Below are 27,182 nucleotides of genomic sequence, written 5' to 3' on the forward strand. Positions count from 1 at the left end.
CTGTTAGAATAACTGTTTATTCTACAGTTTATATCTGTTTATCTACTGTATATATATATGTTTATCTTCAATGTTATAGAATGGATCTCATATTGATTTTGATGATCTGATCCTCTCTGCTGTATCAGGAAATAATTATTTGTATAATTATTTGTATAATTATTTGTATAATTATTTGTATAATTATATTATATGTATAATTATTTGTATAATTATATTATATGTATAATTATTTGTATAATTATATTATATGTATAATTATTTGTATAATTATATTATATGTATAATTATTTGTGCATTTCTATTATTCTCACAACCGTTCAAATATTACGTAAGCACCAATAGGGAAAAATAGGGTTTTATATTTGCTTTTAATAGCAAGGAAGGAAGGGATTGGAATGAAGATTATCTAAGCATTTGGATGAGAACATATTGGCGAGGCTTTCTTCAAATCGGGTTTGAAGAAAATTGAATATATCAGTTTATCGAGGATATATAACTACAGTACCTTGGCTAACATTTTTTTTTTTTTCATAGTTTTTCTGCCTTGGCTAACGGATGTGATTAATGAACATTTTCTTTGATACAAATGCAAGCAATGACATAAATCAGCTGCATCATGAGATGAATTTGAGCTAATCATTGTCAGAATGTCACTTGAGCATTGATTTACTCACATCCCCTTTTGTGTAATCTGTTCTCCAGATGTACCAAAACACAAATGGATGGGGGACACCTACACACTCGACTGTGTTAACACTGGCTTAAGCAGAATAAAGCTGATGTTTGTGTGCATAGTTTAAAATAAAAAGATCTGTATCTTATACTCCTATAAATTCTCATTTATAGCTCTCAAAGCTATTCATTTTAGCGTTTGGTCAATTTTTATCGTCTTTATAGCATTTCTTGGTATTTTAAAAAACAAACTTGGTATTTTAAATTTTGAGCCATACCTGGAATAAATCAAACAATATTCCATAGAAACTTATGGGAAATTGTGTTTCAACAAACAAAAGTGATTCTGGAGCGAATTTCTTCATACAGTACTGTATCCTCATTCAGAGCTGCAACTAGATACTTTGTCACCCAGGGCAAGCTGGAATTTTGGCGCCCCTTGCATGTAGAGGAAGCAGTTAAAGAGTGAATTTGGCGCCCCTTCTGGTTCAGCACCCAGGGCACCAGACCCGCCTGTCTTCTCCCCAGTTGCAGCCCTGTCCTCATTTCCAACCAAATCTAATACAGTATCTCATACTACTAAAGACATAATTATCAAAAATTTCCTGTTAATTGAGCATTCATCGCACTGATATAGATTTTTAATAGAATCATTTTTCATCCTTTTAATCAAAGCACTGATATGTGATTTGGAAAATGATGCATCAGTACTTGGACCAGATTTTGACCACATTTGACATTTTAATGAAATGAAACTCACAGGGCACTTAGATATGCTACACATATTAGTAAACAGCTCAGCAAACCATGCATTGAAGATTATTGTTTAGATCAGTGGTTCTCAACCTGGGACCTTATGGCCCCCTTGCAGTCCGGGGATATTCTAGGGGGGGGGGGCCAAGGGAGAAAATCAAAAGAAAGGTGATACATGACAGGTGGTGAAGGAAGTCATAGAGAGCTGTGAAGAGAAAAGCTTTAAAAGTGAAACATAGTTGAAAAATATTACTACTTTCAGAATCCATCAGATTCGTCCACAGAAGGGGGCGTCTTAACCTTTGGGTCTATGTGGGCATGACCCAGATCTTCATGTCTGTAATGGAGGGAGGGGGGACTGCACTATATGGGATCTGCTACTACGATTTTCATATGTAAGATGTTACTTAAAGCTAAGTATAGAGGGCCGCCAGAACAACGGTTGATGTGTTGGTAGGGTCGATTTATCGTGCATGTTCATTGAATGGTCCTGTATTTCACACAGACCGTTTTTTACAATAAAATTTGACTCCTGGGAGACATTTGAATCCGTGCCTAGCCAGGATTCCAGAGATTGATCTGATTTATTAAAATTTCATTCATAATAAAAAATAGAGAGTATCTCACTCTTGGATGAGGGTAGGGGGGGGGCCCTGGATAGGACGGGGCCACGAGAAAAAAGTGTGATCCATGGGGGAGCCATGAGCTGAAAAAGGTTAAGAAACACTGGTTTAGATGAAAGGGGTTTTGAAACCAACTTGATTGATGCTCTTCTGAGCATTCAAAATGTACATGCACTATTAAGGAATCAAAAAGTTATTTTTTTAGTTTTGCTGGCAAAAGATGTTAGTAAAATATTATAAAGCACAATGGCAATTGATGGTTGTTTTGTTGATTGGTAGAGGTGCTCACCTCAGCAGTGCAATGGCCTGAAATCCCGATCTATTCTACTAGGTTGCTTCAGATCAACAAGAGAAGTAGGGGGGGGGGGGAAGGGGCTTACACAGGACCTACCTTTAAAGGGGGGGGGGTACAGGGTAAAATATTTCCTCTCATCACAATCTTTCAAAAAACATTTTAAATTTACAGAAATTAATGAAAACAGTACAGATATTTTTATACAATATTTCATTAAAATTATTTGAATTTAAATTTTTAAATTCAATTTTTATCTCTTGGAGGTCACGAGGGGGGGTGTACATCATACAATATATTATTATATCCCCCACCCGCGTATTTCTCGAGAATGAGGGAGGGCAGCCGAAGCCCCCTTGGTTAATAACGGTACTAATCTAAAAGGTTTTGGTGCAGTTTACTTGATTTTGCTGACAAGTGGGGTTGGGGAGGGGTAAAAACCCATAAAATTTTGCTTAAGTAATACTTGAACGGTCTATAGTTACGGCCCACCCACTTCCTTCTGAAACTATTTTAACTTTTCTCCTGCTCGGAAGGTTTCAATCTGTTGTTTACATTTCTTTACAGTGTTTACGGCGCTAAATTTACGGTTCGAGAGTAACTCATTCCCGCTCCTCTGTGATTGGTCGAGTTCACTAGGGAATGTCGGATATTTAGCCGCTAGTCTTCTAACAGCCTGATTACCCAATCGCAATGGATCTGCGTGGATGAATTGCCTCTATCGCCCAATTCAAATAGAAAACGATAAAATACGGGACGCTCTTCAAAAGCATATGGGACATCTTTTCAGGAGATCCGATGCCACGGTCAGTGGTCAAAATTCGGGAAAAAAATCAGTAAGTTATGTGAAAGTGACTTCAGCGTTAAATTCACTAGCGGTCTTCACAAGATATGGTTCCACGTTGACGATGATCGTCAACGTGCACTAAAATTCTTTCGGGAGAAAATGTTGAAATCAATAGACAATCTGCGGCCGGTGCCGATTCTTTTTTCGTCTTGTTAAAGGGAATGGATCCGGAAACACCAATAGAGGACCTACACAACGATCTTGCGGATGCGGGGTTCCACGCAACGTCCATCGAACAGCTCCATTCAAAAAAGGAGACATGCACGGATGCGGGAACTTCCGCTCTGGAAAATTGAACTGCCCGACAACGAAGAGTCTAAGAATATCTTCGCACTTGAACAGCTTGCCTACGTAGCTGTCACCATCTCAAGGTTCAAAAGGAGCCCAAATAGAATTACGCCAAGGCAGTGCTATTGGTGCCAGTCATGGGAATGTGAGGGGGACCCCTGTGACGGACCACAACGCTGTCTAAAGGCCCGTTTACACGAAACAAGTGCTTTAGTTGACAACTTAATTTAGAGTTGCCAAGTACGATACAATGTATGCAGACGATAAGGGCCGTTTACACGGCTTTAGTTGGCAAGTGCACAAGTGATTTAGTTGGTAAGTGAATACGAATGGTTCTATTTTTTCCGGTTAAGTAGAAGATGCGCATGCCCCAGTGGGCGTGAGCTGCCTCTCTTGGAGGGGTCTTTTTGCTCTCTCACGGAGGGGTTTATTTTGATCTCAAGCGTGAACCTGTTCATACTCCGTCGTCTCCTGAAGTTTCGCTAGAATTCCGCGGAAATATTGGATGGTGAGGTGGCCAGAGGACACAACCTTCAAGTTTGTTGAAAAAGATATTCGCCATGAATGTTTGTTGAACTATAGAAATGAAAATTACCTTAACAAACAAGCTAAAAATTATTCTATGTTGGAAAAAGCTATGGAATATTCTGTTGACGTGATGTCAAGAGTTGAAAAAATTTGAAGATTCAAAAATATATATCAGGTGTGGAGGATTTATATATTAAAAACTGCAGAGGGGGGTTTCGAATATTTCTCTCGTCCAGAACGAATTTGCTGCCATCTGTTGTAAAAATACATGATCAAATATTTAACAAAGATATCATCTCTAGATTAAATTAAAAAATAATAATTTCGAAAATTTGGAAATAATTTTTATGTTTAATGAATTTTTATTATTTAATTTTTAACCCTTAGAATTTCCTATGAATGCCAAGAATCTTCTCCCGTATTTTCGGCTTACATAATTCATAATTTATCTCCTCTTTAACTTCGATTAAAATATCATATAATCGATATTTACAACTTAGAGGCGAAATTGAGAAATCTTATATTTCTTCTCGATGACTTACATAAGTTTATAATATGTTGTGTATTCTTTTTTCCCCTATTGGTTAAGTGAATAAATTTATATTCTTTAAAAAAATATATCATATAATGTGGCTCTGATCACAGTATTCGTAAGTTCTACTTGATCATCTTCATCCATCATTACGAAAGCTATGAGCTTTAAAAAAAGCACCCAGATAAAAAAAAATGCCAGATAAATAAAAAATTATTACTATTATTCTCCCGCGTGTTGTGCGTCTCTCACAAGTTCACCATATCTACAGACAAAATGTTCGAGATTCCAGATTCTGCGCCCTGATTGGGCGAAACGAAGATTGTCGAAGCGCTGTCTGTTTGGATATTTTCGCTTTGCTTCGTTAGTTTCTCTTCCATGTCGTGTCATTTTTTATCAGTGATGGTAACTCGTGGGAAATTTCCCATATTCATGGAAAAAATTGGCCAAAATTTGGCCAAGTAAGAAATTTCTAGCATTTGTGGGAAATTTTGAGAGTTCATCAAGCAAAAGAATTTTTTGAAAAAAATATTAATGCAATGCAATACTTTTCTATTGTAAAATACTTGACTAATTTTCACCGGTAGATGGCAGCATATTTTTTGGAATATGTGAGAAAAATTTAGTCAAAAAGGAAATTTTTGCGGGAAATGTTGCTGGGCGAGGTTACCATCACGTTCTTTATACATTTCTCTCGGCAAATTTTCTCGCTTTATTTTTCCCCTTTTCGATTTTTATCTTTTAAATTTTTAATCTTACGCTTAATTTTATTAATTTAACAAAAGGCGCTTCTCGGGACCAAATCACATTGATCGCAATGGAGATCTTCCCAGTAATTACTGTTATAAAGTAATCAGAAATGACGAGGAGAGAAAAACCGTTGTTTTTAGAGTAAAAGATGTGATAAACAAAGAAAAGCTACGGTAAGTACTGTATAGCCTTTCCTTCATACCAGGGGTCTTCAACGTGTGGCCCGCTGATCATTTTCTGAAAATAGTTGAAAACATTGAAAAACGATTTATTCCAGGGAATTAATTGAAGAAATAATTTCGAAATCAATGAAAAAGTAATTTCGAAATCAATGAAAAAGTAATTTCGAAATCAATGAAAAAATAATTTCAGAATTTATGAAAGAAGAAATAAATACTGTAATTTCGGAATTTATAAAAGAAATAATTCTAGAATAAATGAAGGAAATAATTCTAGGAATGAATGAAAGAAATCTAAAATTTAGTTAAGAAATTATTCCAAAACTAATCGAAAATTCAGAATTAATGATAGAGATAATTCCAAAATTGATGAGAATCCTGAATTATTAGAATAAATAATTCCAGAATCGATTCAGAAATAAAAAAATTTCCTATGTGAAGCTGAAGACAATCACCCACATGATTGAAACACTTCTGACACCATGGAGAAGTGATCAGCCCAGTTTCCCAAACTTTAAATTTTTTCCTCCTTGTCAACCAATAACTTCTGAGGGGGTGATGAAATGGTCCAGAGGAGCGAAGGCTGTAAAGAGATGCCTTTGAATTTCCCTATAGATTAATGATTTAAAACTCATCTCGCCTATTGCTTGCTAGCACCCAAGAGTGCTGTTCAACAGCCCAATTGGAAACCATTTCAAGAATTAACATTAATCTGGGTGTAGTCAAAGCAAGGTCATTGAAAGGGATAGATTCCTCTCTACCTGCAGAAAACACTTCTGACTATGTAAGAGAACTTCAGATCTTAAACAGCTACCTCAGACGCGGGTGGATGTCTGGCCAAGATTTTTCTGAGGTCCTATCTGACTAAAAATGGTATGCCTATGAATTTACATGCATACACTAAAGAAAATTTGAAGACGATCCCGCCAGACTCGGGTGAGTTTGTGTTGAGATGACACTTTTACGCCCGTGTAAGGCATACATAGACAAGTTCTGGGGGAAGGGCACGATGATATGCAATATATAATGGTCGCCATGGCCCCGCAAGGTTAGGTAGGGCCCGGGACAATAATTTCCCTTCATGCTACAAATTCACTGTTGAAGGGCCCATGAAAAGTTTGGTCTGCGGGCCCACAAAATATCCCAGCCTAGGGGCCTTGCTTCAGGCTGTGGGGGCTATGTTGGTCCATAATCACCGGATTTATTACATTTACGGTAACTTACACAAAAAATGTATAGGTTACCCCACATCCTTCAGCTGGGATCTTTGGCGTCCCATCCCCCCCCCCCAGTAAATTTGTTCTGTGAAAAATATAAAAAAGTTAAAAGAATCACCTTGAGCTCTGTCAGACCCGTAATTGTGGGTGGACATGGGTCACCAGCATAGGCGGAGATAGACTTGAACATCTGGGGGAACATGATGACGTCACTTCATATATTACATTTATATGGCTACGGCTGGGATCTCAGGGCCGCAACCACTGTCCCCACATGGGCGAGGCTGACAGATCTCTAGCTCTGGGACCAGAGACAATTCTCATAATTTTTTTCTTTTTCACGCTATAAATTAACTATAAAAGGAATCGTGGAAAGTCTGACCGGGGGGCCCGTAAAAGATACCAGCCTAGGAGCCCTGCTCCAGGATGTGGGGGGGCCATGGCCGCAACTAAAGGGGGGGCAGGTGGGTCTGGTGCCCCGGGCACTGAACCAGAAGGGGGCGCCCAATTCACCTTTTAACTGTTTCTTCTACATCAAGGGACGCCAAATTGCCGGCTTGCCCCGGATGACAAAGTATCTAGTTGCGGCCTTGCTCGGGTATACACCTCAGGAACAAACTTTTGCAAGGGTCCTGGGCATGGCCCCCACGAGGGTGGAGCTGACAGATCTCCAGCCCTGGGGCCCAGGAATATGGACGAGATGGCCTGGGACGCTTCTCACTATTTTTCACGTTATAAATTCATCATATAGGGGTCGTGAAAGATCCCAGCCTCGTAGCTTCCATAGGACCATTTCCGGTCGGCAGAAACGTAAGAAAACTTAATTATGCTAGGTGTTTGTATTTTCCTAGCGTGGCGCATCTGTTCCATCGTTTGCATATCCACATATTACATATTTTTGCCTTTTTACACAATAAAGAGGGAAGAGAAAAAGCGATGAAATGAAAAAAAAAAAGATTATTTCTTGAAATTAATATTCATATCCCAAAAAATCCAATGAAAAGGGGGGGGGCTTTTCTTTTCAATATTTGCTATTCCGCTTCACCCTCTACTAAATTAACCAATCAGGCAACAATACGGGCCTCCGAACATTTTGTCTGTAGATATCGTGAACATGCGTCTCCTCTCTCTCCGTGGATTTGAGTAGACTGAAGCGCGCATGCGCTAACTGCGCTCACCTCCGTAAAAACTATCCAATGAGCGTGTACTTACAAAGCCTCCTAGAAGTACTCCTAGTAGTGTATTATTTAAAATAAAATTTAACCATCGATTTATTCCAAACGTTTTTACACATGTTCTTGATTGTATGTGCTATCCTATGTTGGTATAAAAGTTTACATATCTTAGATAATTTTTTGTAAATTTTCAAAAAAGAATTGCATTAAAGCAGCTTGCATGCATGATAAATTACCATGACATCAATGTAATTGAATAGAAATTGATTAAAAATTTGTTTAAAAATAAAGGAAACTGTTCAGTTCATGAAATGAAGCAAAAGGTTGAGATTTCATTAACTCAATCTTATTTAAAATTAAATTTTAAATTCCAAAAATTTTTACAGTTAAAATTTAATTTTAAATAAGATTGCGTCAATGAAATCTCAACCTTTTGCTTCATTTCATGAATTGAACAGTTTCTTTTATTTATATTAAATTACATTGATGTCATACTATTTTATCATGCACGCAAGCTGTTTTAATGCATATTTTTTCTGAAAATTCACAAAACATTAAGTATCCAAGATATATAAAATTTTATACCAGCATAGGATAGAACATACAATCAAGAACATGTGTAAAAAAATTAAAATAAATTGATGGTTAAATAGTATTTTTAATGATATTTCTAGTGTAGTTCTTCTCTCTCGCCATGTTAAAAAAGCTCTTCGTTTAAAAGAAACTTGTTTTATAGAAGCAATCTTAATTGCATTGAATAGTTTATTTTTTAAATTCGGAGTATTTTCAAAAAAATAATAAAAGTGTGTGTGTGTGCATTTTGATTAGACGTATGAAAAATGTTTGCATTTTTCAGGAGGTGACTTTTTAATTTTGAAACTTAATATTTAAAAAAATATTTGATCCCATATTAACATTTTATTTTCAGAATTTTAATTGAAAATATTTATTTCTAAGTGTTTGTAATTGACCATTTAAAATTTTTTTATTAAAATTTATGTTATAAATGAAATGAGTGCAACAAGAGTAAGACTTTTCATAATGTGAAATCCAATCAAAGTCCCTCTCATAGATTAATAAATTTGAACATTTACAAAAATTTTATGTTTAAAGCAACTAATTTTCCCTTGAATAAGAATTGATAATATGAATGTAGTTCAGTAAATAAAAAATATTTTAATGACATTGTCCTTTTTATTTTTGTACATTGCGTGTATCCTTTTATTTTTGTACATTGCGTGTATCCTTTTATTTTTGATACAAATTCTAATAAGTCATATATAAATAAAAAAATGAAAAGTCGCTGAACAGTCGAATATATTGCCTGATTTTTCAAAAATATTTGCTTGGGAACAAAAAACATCTAGAAATACGTGTTGGCAGAGAATCTGTGAAACCTATTTTTTTTATAACTATTAAATTACCTCTTTTTTATTATTCATTAATTTAACATTGTGTTTTCCGTGTACCATACTAGGTAATAATTGTAATAAAAAAAATTTAAATTCGTCAATTTTTCCTTTCAATTGTCAAAAAATACATGTTGGTTGCGAGTTTCAAATGCGAAGTGTGTACGCGGTAGGACCCGGGTTGTGACGTCACGAAAACATGTTTCAGGCTTGTAGTATCTAGGAGGCTTTGGTACTTACCGCTTATCGTGTGGACACTTTCAAGAAGAATCGGTAAGTTAAAATTAAGTTACCAACTAAAGCACTTGCCTCGTGCAAACGAGCCTTTAAATGTAAGGAAAATCATGCAGTTCAGTTGTGTAGCAAAGTACGCGGGACCGATCCACCTGAATGTTGTAACTGCGGGACGGTTGGTCATCCCAGTAACTACCGCGGATGTGTCTTCTACAAAAAGGTTCTCGAGAAAATTCGTACGAAGCAAAGTGGAAATTCTCTAAAAACCAACGTAGACGATAATTTTCACCCATCTAGCAAGAAATTGCGTGCTGAAATACAGCCCGTCACCTTCGAGAAATCGGACAGTCTATTTAAACACGACATTTCTTCCTTGCAGCGTGTGGGAAAAATTCCGGAATCGTGGTAAAACGCAAGTCCCAAAAGATAAAAATGTGAAGTCATCACAGGCCGCAAAACACGACTCGAGTCCTACGCAACCACAGAAGTCCCACTCTACGGACTTGGTGAAGAATCAGTCTACGGACTTGAGAGAAAAATTTCCTCCGATACGAACTTGACCGCCGACGAACCGGCAGCTCAAACGCTGGACAAGGAAGCTGACAATGACGGCTCCACTCTGCTATCCTTCTCGGATGACTCGACGGCTAGTTCAGACTCGACTTACGAAATGCTCGAGTTCGCAAAATCATGCATGGAGGACATTATGAAGTGCGCTACCAAAAAGGATAAAAAATCAATCCTGGAAAAGTTCCTGACCGAAGCGGGGAACATTCTTATAAAATAATAGCGACTTCATCTTCTCAATTGAAATTTGTTTTTTGCATATTTATCGGAAATGCTCTTCTTTTTCTTCAGTTTCCCTTCACCATCTTTTTCTGTCACTTCTGTCCATCTTTTTTACACAAACACTATACTAACTGACATACATAATTTCTTCACTACTTCATAGGCCTATTTGGGCCCATCTTTATTCCCACAATCAGCCTCTTTTGCGTTGGGCATGGGAGAAAAACTTTGATTCTGGTCTAGAAAGTTTTTATGAAGTTCAGAAATCACAATTTTTGTGCAACCATCATTCAAAAATGTTCTAAAAAAAAAGATATTCTGCTGAGCAAGGTTTTTCAGGATGCTCCTAATATAAGCCCTACCCCGAAAATAAGCCCTAGTGCATTTTTTGAAGCAAAAATTAATATAAGACCGGATCTTATTTTCGGGGAAACACGGTAGCACTGAATACATAGATTTATTAATGATAGAGAAATAGTATTTATAGAATACTATACTCTACTATATAAATAGTATTTATATAGTAGAAAGCGTATTTATTAATAAATACTCTTTAGATAGAGTATGACAATGCAATAATGCCATAGAAAGCATACTGTTTTAGAGTAAGTGTAGTTTCAAAGTGTGCTTTTTGGTGGGTTTTCCCCCCCTAACCCCTATAATTTAAATAGCATTGAATACATAGATTTATTAACATATTTTTCTTTAGATAGAGTATGACAATGCAATAATGCCAAGAAAGCACTGTTTGCAAGCAAGTGCAGTTTCAAGGTGTAATTTTTCGTGGGTTTTTTTCAAGGATTTTTTTCTAACTCTTGTAATTTAAATAGCATCAATTACATAGATCTATTAATGTATTTCTCTGTAGATAGAGCATGACAATCCAATAACATTATTAGAAGGCATACTACAAGTAATATTTGCAAGTACCTGCAGTTTTAAGGTGTGGTTTTGGTGGGTTTTTTCAAGAGATTTTTCAGGTTGGGCAAAATCAGGCCAGCCCTGATTCACACGGAATTATTACATTCATTATACATATCATTGCATTTATTTATATTACTCATGCCATTCATTATTGCATATTATTACATTCATTCACATTTATCATTGCATCAATTTACACTCACTTATTGTATTCCTTATTGCATATTATATTTATTGACACCGATTTATTGCATCAATTTTACTCCTATTACTGTATTCATTCATATTTATGACTCTATATTGAATTACTCTATATTGAATTAACTCACAAATGGAAAATTATGTTTGTTCTATCACCGGCTGTAACTGAACACAACACAGAGAAAAGTATGAGAGTTGGTTGTATACGTACAATGCACAATAGCACATGTTTGCCCTAATATCTCTCTTGTAAATAAATAATATTTATCTGTTGGTTTTCTTATTTTTATATTCAGTATAAAGATCATTCTACCATTCACCATCCTAACAAAAGTTATAATAATATTGTAACATGTAGTATATTATTCAGTACCGGTCAAAAAGGCATTCAGTAAAACGAGTTCCAATGTATACAGCACCCCATGCTTCACCACTCTTCACAGCATCCAGAGCCACGGTAATATTTGGGTATGGTTTCTGCGAGAAATGGAAATATACACATTATTAAACAATGGATGAAAACTGAGGATTCATATTTAATCATGCAAAGATGAGGTGTGATTATATAGTGTATTTTTAACTACATTTATTTTTTGTATTTAAGAAAATAATCTTATTAATTCACTTGGAAAAAAATTAGATCACACAAATTTCAATGTTGCAGACTAGTAGATACAAGAGAGGCTCACTTGTAAAATAGTTCTTTTGTTAACATGTGTAAGAAAACGATAAGCTAAAGCATCTTTCTCGGATTCCATGTTCACAATAGCTATAGGTAGATCATATATTTCGCCTCCAATCCAAAGGCAAAACACTAATACTTGTATCACTGGGATGAAGATTTGGAAAAATGCAAACCTGTATGAATTTAAATGAGCATGATGACAAAAAATATTTTTAATATTTAATTTCATAAGCAAAGTAATTTTGACTTAAAAATTACATCAAATTTTCATTCTTTTCTTTTCTCATACATCTAAAATTGTAACAAAAATATTTTTTTCAGTTCGGTGTATCATCATAATCATCGTTTTTTGGTATATTACTTCTTGTGATCTTATGCCAATTAACATGATTCAATATTGTTTATGCTTTGATAATGAAAGGTTATTGTAAAAAAAATATTCAGTATAGGTACTATATTCAGTTAAAAGACAATGAGTGAGTGTTTTAGAATGTGGCTTCTGCCCGAGAAAGGATATATTTTTTGGGTTTTTCCAGAAAATAAAGATGCTTTATCATTTTTGTCTGAAGATCTTGTGAATTTCATTGATGTACAGACAAGTTTAAGTGACTCCATTTCTTTATGAAAGCGGGCCATGAATCAAGTGCACAGACTGGAAGAGGAATTAAAACCAGAGTAGTATCATTGGATTTGTCTAAAAATTATCTATCAGACGTTACCATTGGCTTCTATTTGCATTGCAAACTTTGAGATAAAGCAAAATATTTTTTATTACGAATGCAGACAGCAGATTTGGTGCCCAGACTGGCAAGCTTTCTTCCTAGAAAGGGATTACTGTATTAAACTGTTAACAAGCATAAAAACCAAATTATACTCGTTTAATTAAGAGATTCAAAAACATTAAAAAAACAAAACAAGCATTTACGCAGGATACTCGTACATAGGATCTTTCTTCTTCACACTTATTTTAATTTTCATGGCAAAATATATGTGGTGCACGCATCACATACGGGCTAAATTGATAAGTGGCTGAATTGGTGACATTTTTCCCCACGATTTCTTTTATATTTATAAAGCATGAGTAGTTTCATTTTAATTATCCCTTTCAGACCCAGTACTAACACAAATTTATGGGGAGGGGGGGGGGTTTCACTGTGGATTTTTTTTAACCTTAAGGACTTCAGCCTTGACTTTAATGACAACACACACAATCCTTGAAGTCGGCTAACCATCCCTATGATTAAGAAAAAAGAATATATCCTTTCTAGAGTGAAAAAAACAGCCTACACGTTTATGTATACAGGGTCTGAAAGGGTTATGAATAATCACCAGTAAGTGATAAATGTTGTGAAATTAGTCAAATTTACCAAGAAGACTGGTAATTATACATTACGGATGTGTTACAGATTCGAAACACTTACTGTAACATACATTTAATTTCATATCTCATCAGCTTCAAAAAACCTCATTTCACGTCTACATTTGAAGCTTCATAATGTTAGAAAATAAAACAAAAAACACCGGAAATGAACTTAGTGTAGATAAACCATTATGTCTTATCTACAGCTTTTTTTTTCTGAGAGAGGTTTGATTAGTTACTAAAAATATTCTTGACCTTAAAAAATTATTCAAATATTAAAAACAATTTTTTTTGTATAGATTGGGTAGATATCAGCACAAAAAGTGAATTTTTTCTACAAAACTGTGGTAACCCCTTCCCCCCATTCCTTAACACTAGACGGGCCAGACAATACTCTATACCTATAAGGGCCACCAGCAGTCATTTTGATTGTTGCTACTTTTTAGAACAATTTATTTCATCACTTTTCGAATAAAAATAACATGGCACTGTCCCATATGGTAAATTTATTTTGAAAAAATACGCTTTTTAAGCATACAATGTGTCTATAAAATGAATTTCCAACTTCATATATATGCAAATATAGAGAACAGTTTTTGACAAAATTCAGTGTGGAAAAAAGACAGGGACGCCGGAAGTCAAAAATGATTGGTGTTGCTGCGTCATTTCTCTGTACAGGACATAATATTTACATATATTTCCACTGACCATACGTCCTTTTTTTGAAGCAGAATGTCCCGTTTTTGTTTCTAATCTATTTGATTTCAGCGATGACCCGTTCTTCAACCTACTTTTGCAGTAGTTGTAAGATTTTTACCACAGTAAAATGTAACAAACCTATGCAGGAGAGGGTATAGGGGTCCCGTATCTACCCCAAGACCAGTGCCGGCTTAATGCATGGGCCCACCTGGGCACGGCCTGGGAATCAAAAAACAATGTGGGCCGCACAAAAATGAGAACCAGTTAAAATTTTCGAGAATTTGCCAAGTGGGATCTCAGAAAAATCACTTGGCCCGGGGCCCATGATGCTCTAAAGACAGCCAATCAAAGATCGTTTTGATCATCATGTTGTATGTGAAATTGCCCTCAACAAACATAAATCAATTAATTAATTGATTAATTAATTTTCAGTCAATATCTTTATTAGGACCATCTGAGTTAAGATCTGAAGTCACTATGTGTACCTCAGATGCTAACTTGAAGAAAGAATCATTCTAAAAACTACTTAATGCTTAAAAAAAATGAAGATTCACATATGAATACTTCTGGAGCGAATAGGTTACACATATGTCACATGTAACATACATTTACGTACTCTAAATTATTACATATATACGCTACACAAAATTTCATTTCTTATAATTTAGAAAAGTACTAACGATGAGGTATTACAATTTTCTTGAAAAATTCATTTTATTCCTGAAATATTATGTAAGTGTTTACATTTTTGTGTGATAAGGTTATGGAAGGTTTTTCAAGAATGACTTTTACTTATTGTTTAAATATTTCATGACTGAATATGGTACGAGTGTGAATGTGTTACATTACATAACATAATATGATGCATTATAATTATATACTCAAAATAAATGTATAATTAAAGTAATTTTAATGTTCTTGGAAGATAATTTTTATGTTTTAATAACCCCTAGTTAAAATAAATTTTTGAAATTAAAAGTGACAAAGTGAATGAGAAGAGAATATTTAAGTATATTAAGTATAAATGAAATAGGCTGTATATATAAGAGATAGGTTATATATATAATAAGATTTAAAAACTCAAAAGTCTTAAATTATTATGAATTACCCCTTTTGGAAAATAAAAAAATTTTGTTTTTCAATATTGGTTTATATTATATAGAATTTATTTTTTTTTTCGAATCCCTCATTTCCTAAATATTTTACAAAAGAATGAATGAAATTCATTGAACAAATGAAGGAAAGTTTTCATCAACTCGATCGAGTCAAATTTCGTTACAACAACATCCTAGTATTAACACGAAATCACTATGTTCTGCGGAAATGAGCCAAATGTAATAGCGCAGAACCTGTTCTTCCCCCGACAATACTGCTCATCTTTTCTTCATGTTCGACAAGTTTTATGAATAGCGTGCGCGGTCTATTATATCTTTAGTCTATGTACTGCCCCAACCCTCCATATCTGCCTATGCATCGTGCATTGTTCCATCTTTACGATGTGTATCTTTTAAACCTGTATCACAGTCTTTTCTATTCAGACTATTTAGTTGTTCGCGCATGATATTTATGACATGTAATATTATGTCACCATAGATTTGCACTATAGAGGAAAAACAATGCAAACTAGAATTTCATTCTACAAATTTATTTATAAAGAGTATAAAAATTAAAAAAATACCAATTTGTCTTTCTTTTTCATCAGTACTGTCTATAGAAGATTAGTTACTTCTAGGATCATTGCATTACACTTTCAGTGGATATGGTACAAAAATCAGTTGTCATCTTAAGTCACCTCAGCCTCATTGTCCAAAATATAATTTTTAATACTGATATATCATTATTGTTCAGACGTCCGTCTTATAAGAGTCATTTCTACACACTGTGAATCTCTGTTTCTTAGGATGATTTCGAAGCAGCTTTTATGCCACATGAAGAGTTATGAAAAATATGATGGAAACAAAAACTGAGAGCATGCCAGATGATCATAAAATATAACAAAATTTGTGCCAACTTTGATGTTGGCTAAAGCTAAATAAGAAATTGTTTTAATTGTGAATACAATTAAAACAGAAACAGAACTTCAGAACTCAGAAATTAAAACAGAACTTCTGCTGTGTGTCCCAATGAATAGACCTTTTTATCTAGTTGAATAACATGATGCAACAAATATTATTTTGCCCATCAGCATGTTACTAGTGAATATGTGTTGTGCCATCAGTGAATGACTATGGATTAACCTAAAAGCAAAAGCATACAATGCCCACCACAACGATAAAACATGTACAATTTACACATAACAGTCAAAATGACTGCTCTTGGCTGTTCTTAGGTATATACATCAGTATCTCCCAAAAAACCTCAGAGGTCTTCAAATTTTTGTACAAAAAAAAGAAATACAGAAATAATGAAAAATCTCCAATAATTGAGTGGGTACGTCAAATACTATTAAAGTGATAGAATTTTCAAAATCAAAAATAGTCAAAACGACTGCTCTGGCAGTTCTAGTGATAACCCTTACAGCAGCAATCCAAAGATATCTCAAACGTTATCTACTTTATTTCTGTCACCATGAAATATATTGGGAACACTTTTTTTTTCAATATGGCAGTTATAATGCAAATCAGAAAAATTTTAAAAACCGCTTAAAGGGTTAAGAGAGATTTTGTGCTCTGCTGACTACACAATACTCTTTTTCTCAAACTATCGAAATTTGAATCGATGGATTATATGCAGGCAAGTTCGATAAGTTTTGTTTAACCCCTTTGTTTATAAGCGACTGGCTATAAATTTGGGTGATCTTTAGTTAATGAATTGGTGATAAATCTGGTAACCTTGTCCTAACCTAACAATATATTAGGAAAAGGTGAAGGAGAGGAAAAAATGACAGGAAACAGTATCTATATACACTGAAGAGCCAAAAAAACTGGTGCACCTGCCTAATATCGTATAGGGCTCCAGCGAGCACGCAGAAGTGCCGCAACACGACGTGGCATGGACTCGACTAATGTCTGAAGTAGTGCTGGAGGTAATTGACACCATGAATCCTGCAGGGCTGTCCGTAAATCCGTAGGAGTAAGAGGGGGTGGAGATCTCTTCTGAACAGCACGTCGCAAAGCATCCCAGATATGTTCAATAATGTTCATGTCTGGAGATTTTGGTGGCCAGCGGAAGTGTCTAAAGTCAGAAGAGTGTTGCTGGAGCCACTTTGTAGAAATTCTGGACGTGTGGGGTGTTGCATTGTCCTGCTGAAATTGTCCAAGTCCGTCGGAATGCACAATGGACATGAATGGGTGCAGGTGATCAGACAGGATGCTTACTTACCTGTCACCTGTCAGAGTCGTATCTAGATGTATCAGGGGTCCCATATCATGCCAACTGCACACGCCCCATACCATCACAGAGCCTCCACCAGCTTGAACAGTCCCCTGTTGACATGTAGGGTCCATGGATTCATGAGGTTGTCTCCATACCCGTACACGTCCATCAGCTCGAAGCAATTGGAACCGAGACTCGTCAGACCAGGCAACGTATTTCCAGTCCTGAACAGTCCAATGTCTGTGTTGTCGGGTCCAAGCGAGGCGTAAAGCTTTGTGTCGTGCAATCATCAAGGGTACATGAGTGGGCCTTCGGCTCCGAAAGCCCATATCGATGATGTTTCGTTGAATGGTTTGCACGCTGACACTTGTTGATGGCCCAGCATTGAAATCTGCAGCAATTTGCGGAAGGGTTGCACGTCAGTTGCCGTTGGTCCCGTTCTTGCATGATCTTTTTCCGGCCGCAGCGATGTCGTAGATTTAATTTTTTACCGGATTCCCGATATTCACGGTACACTCGTGAAATGGTCGTACGTGAAAATCCAAATTTCATCGCTACCTCGGAGATGCTATGTCCCATCTCTCGTGCGCCGACTATAACACCACGTTCAAACTCACTTAAATCTCGATAACCTGCCATTGTAACAGCAGTAACCGCAGGGGCGTAGCCAGAAATTTCGTTCGGGGGGGGGGGGACCACTTTCATTTCAGGGGGGGGGACCAAAGTGACAGAACAATGGATTTGGCCATCTTTTTCCCTTTTTTCGGTCATTTTCTCACATTCCCCCCCCCCCTGGTTACGCCCTTGAGTAACCGATCTAACAACTATGCCAGATCGGTTACGCCCTTGAGTAACCGATCTAACAACTATGCCAGACACTTGTTGTGTTATATAGGCGTTGCCGACTGCAGCGCCGTACTCTGATTGGTTCCATATCTCTTTATTTGCAAAAGCATGCCTGTACCAGTTTTTTTTTTGCTCTTCAGTTTATATCTGCAATGAAATTATGATCTTTGTGAATAACTCCTTACTGTAATCGATTTTTCATATGTTTTGTATGTTTATACTTTCATCCCCATGTCATGTTTAAACTGTCTTTTAGTTCTTTGCCTTTTTCCCCCTAGAATTTTTCCCTTAGTTATTTCATTTTGTGTTTCATACGTAATTTTGTGTTATGAAATTTTTTGCCAACCAATTGTTAAAGGCCAGCGGCCAAAACAATAAACTTGATTGATTGATAACTTCAGTGACGTAACGAGTTTCGCGTGCGTGGAGGCTTTCTGCTATAGACAGTGTTGGTAAGGTAGGGTATTGGTCACGATCCAATGGACGAAATCCTGACAGGGTCGAATTGAAAATTTTAATTTTATCGTATATGGTACAGTTCACGCTTTCTGTCGGGATTTGCATTTCTAGGGCATTGTGGCACTGATGAGAATTATAAATTGCGATAAATATGATTAAATACGTTTTCAAATATTTTAATTTTGCCGTATAAGCCGCATTTAACACTTTCTGTCAGAATTTGCATTTTTCGCGGCAAGGGGCGTCGGGTGCCGATCAAATTGAGGTCAAATAAATTTTTAAATTTTAGTTCCCCATATAAGCCGCACTTCGTGCTTTCGGTTGGAATATCCATTTGTCACAGCAAGGGATTTGGTTCACACATCAAGATGATAAACGGATTTTTTTGGGCCCTACTTGATTGGAAGCACCTTCTAATCAATTTAAATTCTGAATGTTGAAAATTATGACCTGATGTCATTGTTATTTAGGCCCTTCCTACACTTAAGATTCCCGGGCCGTGCGTTAGACGGCACTAACCCTGACTGCATGCATAGTCCTTACATGAGAAGACTGATATTGCAACAGCCTTGTGGCCCCATGTCGAATATATATATTTTTATATTGTAAAATTGCAGAATTACTAATAAATGATAAGAAATTTCATTTTTATGTCTTAAAAACTGAAAAAAAAAGTTTCAAAATTGACTTGATCTGAAGAAATAACTTCAAAGTAATTAAAAAAAAGGCTTCAATTATTTTAGCTCCCTGTTTGACCAGGTTCCTGTTGACTCATTGTACACCGAATCAAGACGACGTGAATTGCCAGAATTGCCACCCGTGGGCATCGCGGAGAGTTCTACTTTTTGTTACAATGTTTAATAGGTTGAAGAAACCGAATTAGAGTTAAAATTTCTTTTCATATGAAAAAAAAAAAGTAAAATTTATTTTTACAAACAGTGCAATTCACGGATCAAGTTCAACACATTCTTGATTGCTTGCTTGCAAATATTTCCTTTTTGCAATCAGAAAAAAGTCAATCGGCAAAGTAAACATATATAGGCAGTTTAGCAATGAAAATTTTCATTGCTAAACTGCCTAGCGTCCATTCGGCATAAACAAGCCGAATAGGGTAGCAGAATAACAGGACATAACGTCACCTGTTACAAACTCTTCTGCATAAAGGTCTGGACACACATATCCGCACCGTGCCCGACACGTGCGTCGGCCGAGTGTAGGTCAACACACGGTCAAAGAATAATTCTTTGCTAAGCAATGCAGCTGTTCACACATATCCGCACCGTCACCAACTAGTTTATTTTATATTTTTACGGTGACGGTGCAGTCTCGGGAGAGAGAAAGAGAGCACAGATTTTTTTTATAAAAGAGGAGAGAGCTCATTTATTTCATGTCGCTTCTCAATTTTCATCAATTGCTGAATTATTAATTCCATTTATTTCTTGATTTTAATCAATTTCCGCATTATTACTTTTATTAATTCTGAATTTTCAATAGTTCTGGAATTATTTCTTCCGTTAATTCTAAATTTTAAAATCTATCCCGAAATTATTTCTTTTATTAATTCTAATTTTCATTGGTACTGAAGTAATTTCTTTCAATTATTTTTAATCCATCGATTCTAAAGTTTTCCTTAATTTCGGAAACGGTTTCGCACATTAGTTTAAAATTACCTCCATTAATTTTTGTGTTAATTCACATTTGTGTAGTTATTGTTTTTTTTTTGTATGGGGGGTATTTCTTAGCGTTCGTGTATATTCATGATGCCGATTCCCTCTTCCCACAAAATATATAAAATCTTGTTAAAGGGAGCGGGTGTCCTAAACATTTTTCGTGCCCCGAAATTGTTTGGACGCACCTGGCCCCGGTTCTGTGGCACTAGCGTAATATGTAGAAAACATATGGATAAGCATTTTCTCAACTTTGATGGGAAAACAATGTTTAAAATTATGTTTCATTGCATATAACGAAATTTTGCCGGGGAGATTTTTGTTAAAATAATAATGTAAACTTGGAAAAGCAACTGGGTTTAATTTCCGATGCTCTATAAATGAATCATTGTTTTGGTTTTAACATAAATTATATAAATAGAAAATGGTTCAAAAATTTTTGTTTTACTTATGGAAAAATATAGGAGACATTTTAAATTTGGTACTCACATCAGATGAAACATGTTAAGCCATAAATGCTTAACCCATGTCCTGTGCTCCAAATGCGGCCCTCGGAAGCATTTGATGTGGCCCGTGACAACAAAAAAACAAACCTCTCAAGTGGTCTCAAGCACATTTCAAAATCACTTGAGTGACTAGCGGCACACCTCCAGTTCACTTAAGTGGATCGTGATACATTTGCAGATTATCCTATTGAGTGGTTAGTGGCACATTTCCAGATCTCTCGAGTGGCCCGCGGCACGCTTGCAGAACAATGAAGTGGCCCACACCTTCCAAAAAGTCGAGCACCTTTGTGCTAAATATCTGACGAAGGTGTTTCAGCGACTGGAACTTTGGCAATGAGTGCTTTAAATTATTATCGAATACTGGTGAGGCATTATCATTGAATCAAGCGCCGGCAGACTAAACACCCCAATCGTTATTGATTTTAATATTCATCTGCCATCTGCAGAGGAGCCAATTTTTAGTTTAGAAGATTCCGCGTACACACACACACAGAGTAAAAGATATGCGCGCTCTTTCGTACAATATGCTCCTGCTGAGCTGAGATACACTTCTCCAAGGTGTTATCGGAATTTGACACCACCTGCCCCTATAGATGATTATATTTTTGATGGCAGTTGACTCTGAATAAAAACGAGTGTGTAGTGAGGAAGAGAGGAGTACCGCTCTCCCCCACAGATTGTTTTAATTTCTATATATGACTTTTTTCTTCTCTCCCCTTTTACCACTTCGTAAATAATCTCCACTCTCCAAACTATAAACAAGAATGTATACAGTCAAACTAAGCAAATGGCCGTCTTTTTATTTTCAGCTGCATTTAAAGATCCTATCCTTTTTTGTGGGTTTGTCGCATACAAAAAATCTATCAGAGATCAATCCAAAATAAAAACAAAATAAAAATTTCTATAGAAAACATACACGCAGGTAAAAAATTTATGTACATGTAATAGATTATTTACAGAAATGTTTAGAACAATTAATTATTGTTAATTTACTCTAGGGTTATTATACCAAATCACTCTTGTTAATTAATTTACTGAACATTTTGATTACACCGAACTGGCTGCGTTAAAGCCTTGAAGCAATCGACACAGCTTCGTAGTCAGCATGCGGCAGCGACACGGGCAACACGCGGAAAGGTGTGGTCTGAAGAGGAACGAGCCGAATCACGGCCAACTGACGCCCGAGCTACGGTCCTGGCACGGTGCGGATATGTGTGTCCAGACCTTAATACAGGGTCAGGGCCGTCTTAAGAGCATCATGGGCCCCCGGGCCAAGTGATTTTTCTGAGGCCCCATCTGAGAAATTTTCAAAAATTTCAACAGGTTCTAATTTCTGTGAGGCCCCTCTTCCTATGAGGCCCCCGGGCCGTGCCCGGGTGGGCCCATGCGTTAAGACGGCACTGTACAGGGTACCTCGGTTATACAACATTCAAGAGGCAGAGTCAAAACATTGTATAAATTGTCAAATAACAGACTTTTTATAGGGCTTCCACCCTCAGACATACGAAATATTATGCTGCGAGAAATGCAAATTCCTACAGAAAGCGCAAAGTGAGACTTATATGGTTAAAATTGAAATTTTAAAATTTATAAATTTGATTGCAATTTTTATCAACTTGATCATCTCCTCAACGCCCCTCGCAATGCTAAACCAGACAGAAACAGCAAAGTGCGGCTTATACAGCAAAATCACGCGAATAATTCTAATTCCTACAGAAAATGAAAAGTGTGGTTTTTACAGTGAAAATTAAAATTTGAAAGCTAATTCGATCACAATTTATCTTGATCGGAACCCAGACATCCCCTCACCGCGAGAAATGCAAATTCCTACAGAAAATGCACAATGCGGCATACACGGTGAGATTAAAATTTGAAAATTTATTTGATCGCAATTTATTCTTATCGACACCCCAACGCCTCTAGCCACGGGAAATTCAAATCTCAACAGAAAGTGAGAGAGAGAGAAAGGTGCGGCTTATACAGTGAAATTAACTTTTTCAATTCGACCGTTTCTAGATTTTGATCCATTCGGGATTTCGTCTGTCTGGATTATGAATGGAACCAGGTAAGGTCATACAGCAGAGAATTTGACCGAACGTGTTCTATTAGTTCCTCCATCATCGAAATGCAAACAAAAACAAAATAAATAAAAACACGAACAAAAAAAAATTTATCAAAACACGAATGAAGCAAAAAGAACGAGAAAAACAAATATGGCGTCTTCACATGACATCACACAACTGATGAGGGTTGATCACAATCTGAAAAGTTTGATTTTTTTTCTGACACGTAATAAGGCATGTTACGTCAGATTTCATAATCCGATACATTCCTACTTCACGTCAGCACAGTGTGAATGTATCTACAAAAGACTTGGGTAGAATTTATATAGCACACATTTCTACGTAGTCCCACGTTACATCAGAATAATCATTTCTACGTAGTCCCACGTTACATCAGAATGGTGTGCACGGATTTTTGCCTGTCGTGTCAGATTACGTTACAGACTTTACTACGTCATGTCAGCACAGTGTGAATGTACCTACAGAAGACTCATTGGTGGAATTTTATATCATACGCATTAACATGTGGTACCACGTTACGTCAGTGTAGTGTGTTTCAGCCTTTAAGGTAATGAGAAGAGAGGAAAGAAAACAGAGAGCTTGTTTGACTTTATTCCACAGGCATTCGGACGCAATATTATGTCCTTGATCCTTAAAGGGTTACAGAGAAGGGCACTCAACGATGTCTGAAATATAAAAAAAAAAATGTCTCTATGCTTCTCTCTCATTCTATTTTTTTTTTTTTCATTATGATTAGTCCATCTGGGCACCATAAAAATGTTTCACTGTGCTGGTGTTACCCGAAGGAGTGACAATCACATTGCTATGTAATAAATATTTCCTCATACATAAAAGGGTGATTCAGAAATTACATGGTGCTGTTTCTGAAAGTTTCTAGGAAATTCACATATCTTCCTAGGAAACCCTAGCTTAGACTTCTTTCACCGCTTATATGAAAGAAAACGAACTTTCAGAACGTTATTGATCAGCTGCTCTCTTGAATAAGGTGTCAAAATCTGGAAACACTAGGAAATAAGTTCATAAAAAATTTTATATCATTTTTTTTCGATGCAAGTGGCTTGTATTGCATGCTAGCATGCACCTACCTAAAAAAGTAATTTGTGTCAACAAAAAAGTCAGTCAAATTGTTTGTTTTGACTTGTACTAATACCCTCTCATTTTGGCAGTATAATTCTGAGACACCCTATATTCATATGAGTTGGATAGAAAAGTATCCCAAATGTACAGGAAATGTAACTGGAGAAGTTAATAAAACAAAATTCCAAATGAGTAGAAATTGAAAAAAATGTAAATGTAATTAAAAATTTCCAAATAAATACGGAATATTTCTTTTAAGTCGAGTGACTCCTTTCTTGACAAGAGTGCTCATCCTCACAGATGCTTCTCTACATTTATCGCCCATAGACTGTGTTGCATAAAGTGATGCTATGTTTGGGTAATTGCAAAAAACTAAAGAATCATTACAACCAGTTTCAGAATTCTCATGTTGTAAAGTAAATGGAGTACGTCTCTTCTGTATTACATTGTTCTGCATAACCTATATAAAATAAGAATAAAACAAATTTATTTGTCATATCCTATGACAAATGCTCAATTTTACAGGAAATGAAATGAAAAATAAATCCACTAAAAATAAATAGTAAAAGAGATAAGTAAGATGATACATCAGGTATTGAAACAAAATAATTAAGATTTGAAATTTATTAGGAATGAAAATATCAAGAACATAGACTTACTTCTTGGGAAATCCAAACATCCGAAAGAGGTTCATGGGAGTGTTGCTCACTTTGTTTAAAAGGGGAACAGGACTTGCTTCTGCTTACACTTTGAGATTCTGTATCTTTTTTACATAGTTTCAAGAACACATGTTCTAAAGTTTGAACATTGTGTTTTCTAATAATGTTCTCAGGGTCCATTTCAGCTAACAAATGTCCTTTCCTCATGAAGCCAACCTTGAAATAAGGAGGATAAATTTATACCAAAATACATTTGCTGTAAATCTATATTTTTTGGTCACAAAATATTATCAGTATATTTGCAATATCTACTCTATAATATAAAATCACAAACTCGAAAAGGGCCTGTTTCTAAGCAACCGAAATGAGTGACGGAAATCTGTTACGTTTTTGTATTACGGAAGTCGGTTACGATTTTGGGTCGAGTTTTCATTTAACTCCTGAGGACATCGGGAACCGCTTGAACTGTAGGGATCAAGTTTTGTGCATGTACCCAGAGGTATGTATACATCACCAGTGCTCCCAACACACACGTTCTGGGTACCCAGGGCGGGGCATTGAACAGATCTCTTTATGGGGAAATTGACAGGTTTCATTTTGAGTAGAGGATGAATACTTGCTTCTCATTGTGCTGCATTGCTTATTGTGGCACTGCAAAAATAACAGTGCATTACCGATTGCGGTGCATTGCAAACTGTAGTGTGTAGTGCATCGTGTGCTGTATTGCTCATTGTAATGCCACGTTTAATGCACATTGTGGTGCATTGCGTACTATAGTGTTTTGCTTATTGCGATGCATCACATACTATGCTGCATTGCTTATTTGTGGTGTACAATATTACTGATTACACACATTACATTACTGATTGTGATGCTTTACGTGTTGTAGTGCACTGAGTGCTGTATTGCTTATTGTAATGCAGTGCTTATGGATTATTGTGGCTCATTGCCTATTATGGTGCTTTGTTTAGTGTGATGCATCACATATTATGCGGTATTGCGGTGCATGAGATATTGTGCTGCATTGCTTATTGTGGCACTGCAAAAATAATAGTGCATTACCGATTGCGGTGCATTGCAAACTGTAGTGTGTAGTGCATCGTGTGCTGTATTGCTCATTGTAATGCCACGTTTAATGCACATTGTGGTGCATTGCGTACTATAGTGTTTTGCTTATTGCGATGCATCACATACTATGCTGCATTGCTTATTTGTGGTGTACAATATTACTGATTACACACATTACATTACTGATTGTGATGCTTTACGTGTTGTAGTGCACTGAGTGCTGTATTGCTTATTGTAATGCAGTGCTTATGGATTATTGTGGCTCATTGCCTATTATGGTGCTTTGTTTAGTGTGATGCATCACATATTATGCGGTATTGCGGTGCATGAGATATTGTGCTGCATTGCTTATTGTGGTGCCCTGTAAATATTGGCCAATTGCGCATTGTTATGCATTACGTATTTTAGTGAATCACGTGCCATATTGTTTGTTCTAATGCAGTGCTTATGGTGTATTGTGGTTCATTGCGTATTGTGGTGCATTGCTTATTGCAGTGCTTTGAATATGGTGGTGCACTAATTATTGTGCTGTATTGCCTGTGGAGGCTCATTGCTCATTGTGCTGTATTGCTTAATGTGGTGCCCTTAAATATAAGGCTGCACTACTTATTGTGCTGCATTGCCTAAAATGGTGCGTTGCTTATTGCACCGGATCGCCGATGGTGTAGCATTGCGTATTACGCTGTATTGCTTATTGTGGCGCATTGCAGCGCATCGCGTGATATATTGCTTACTGTAACACAGTACTTTTTGCGTATATTATGGTGCTTCGCTTATTGCGATACATCGCGTATTGTGGTGCATTACGTTTTATGCTGTATTGTGGGGCATTGTAAATGGTAGTAAATTGCTATTTTTGGTGCATTGCGTATTGTAATGCATCGCGTGCTGTATTGCTTATTCTAATGCGTTGCTTATTAAGGTGCTTTGCTTGTGTGATGCATCGTGTATTGTACTGTATTGCATATAGTTATATGTATTGTGGTGCATCGCATGCTGTATTGCTTATAGTGGCGCGTTGCTGATTGTTATTGCTTATTGTGGTGTGTTGCTGATTGTTATTCATTATAGTGTATCGCGTATTTCTTATTGCAATGCAGTGCTTATTGCGTATTGCCGGGCGCTAAATGAGAAGGGGCGCCGAAACATGAGAAGGGTGAAAAATGGGAAAATGATTTCTACCCGCTCTAGGAGGAGTGCCAAATCCAAGGTAAAAGGGCAGAAAAAAATTTGACATGATATGTTATGACATAAAATATCGCTGTTCCTTTGAACGCATCAAAACGAAAAGATTGAAACAAAAGTTTTTTTAATTAGGGGAAGTCAGGGACATAAAAGGGT

The 27,182-nt window shown here is 36.3% G+C and overlaps 1 protein-coding gene across 2 annotated transcripts in view; it reads right to left on the bottom strand.

Moving 5' to 3' along the window:
- The window catches only part of snu (ABC-type transporter snustorr), a 350,310-nt gene that overhangs the window by 96,750 nt on the left and 226,378 nt on the right, over positions 1 to 27,182 (bottom strand). For both annotated transcript variants that reach the window (XM_089255064.1, XM_089255065.1), the window contains exons 6-9: positions 24,774 to 24,989; positions 24,357 to 24,574; positions 12,106 to 12,274; positions 11,790 to 11,893 (exon numbers count right to left, since the gene is read on the bottom strand). In XM_089255064.1, the coding sequence (XP_089111190.1) occupies positions 11,790 to 11,893; positions 12,106 to 12,274; positions 24,357 to 24,574; positions 24,774 to 24,989 (707 nt within the window). The remainder of the gene's footprint in view (positions 1 to 11,789; positions 11,894 to 12,105; positions 12,275 to 24,356; positions 24,575 to 24,773; positions 24,990 to 27,182) is intronic.

Source organism: Pholcus phalangioides, unplaced genomic scaffold (assembly GCF_987345545.1).
Source record: "Pholcus phalangioides strain wild (caught in Gottingen) unplaced genomic scaffold, Ppha-v1.0 ptg000042l_1, whole genome shotgun sequence".
Taxonomy (NCBI): Eukaryota; Metazoa; Arthropoda; class Arachnida; order Araneae; family Pholcidae; genus Pholcus; species Pholcus phalangioides.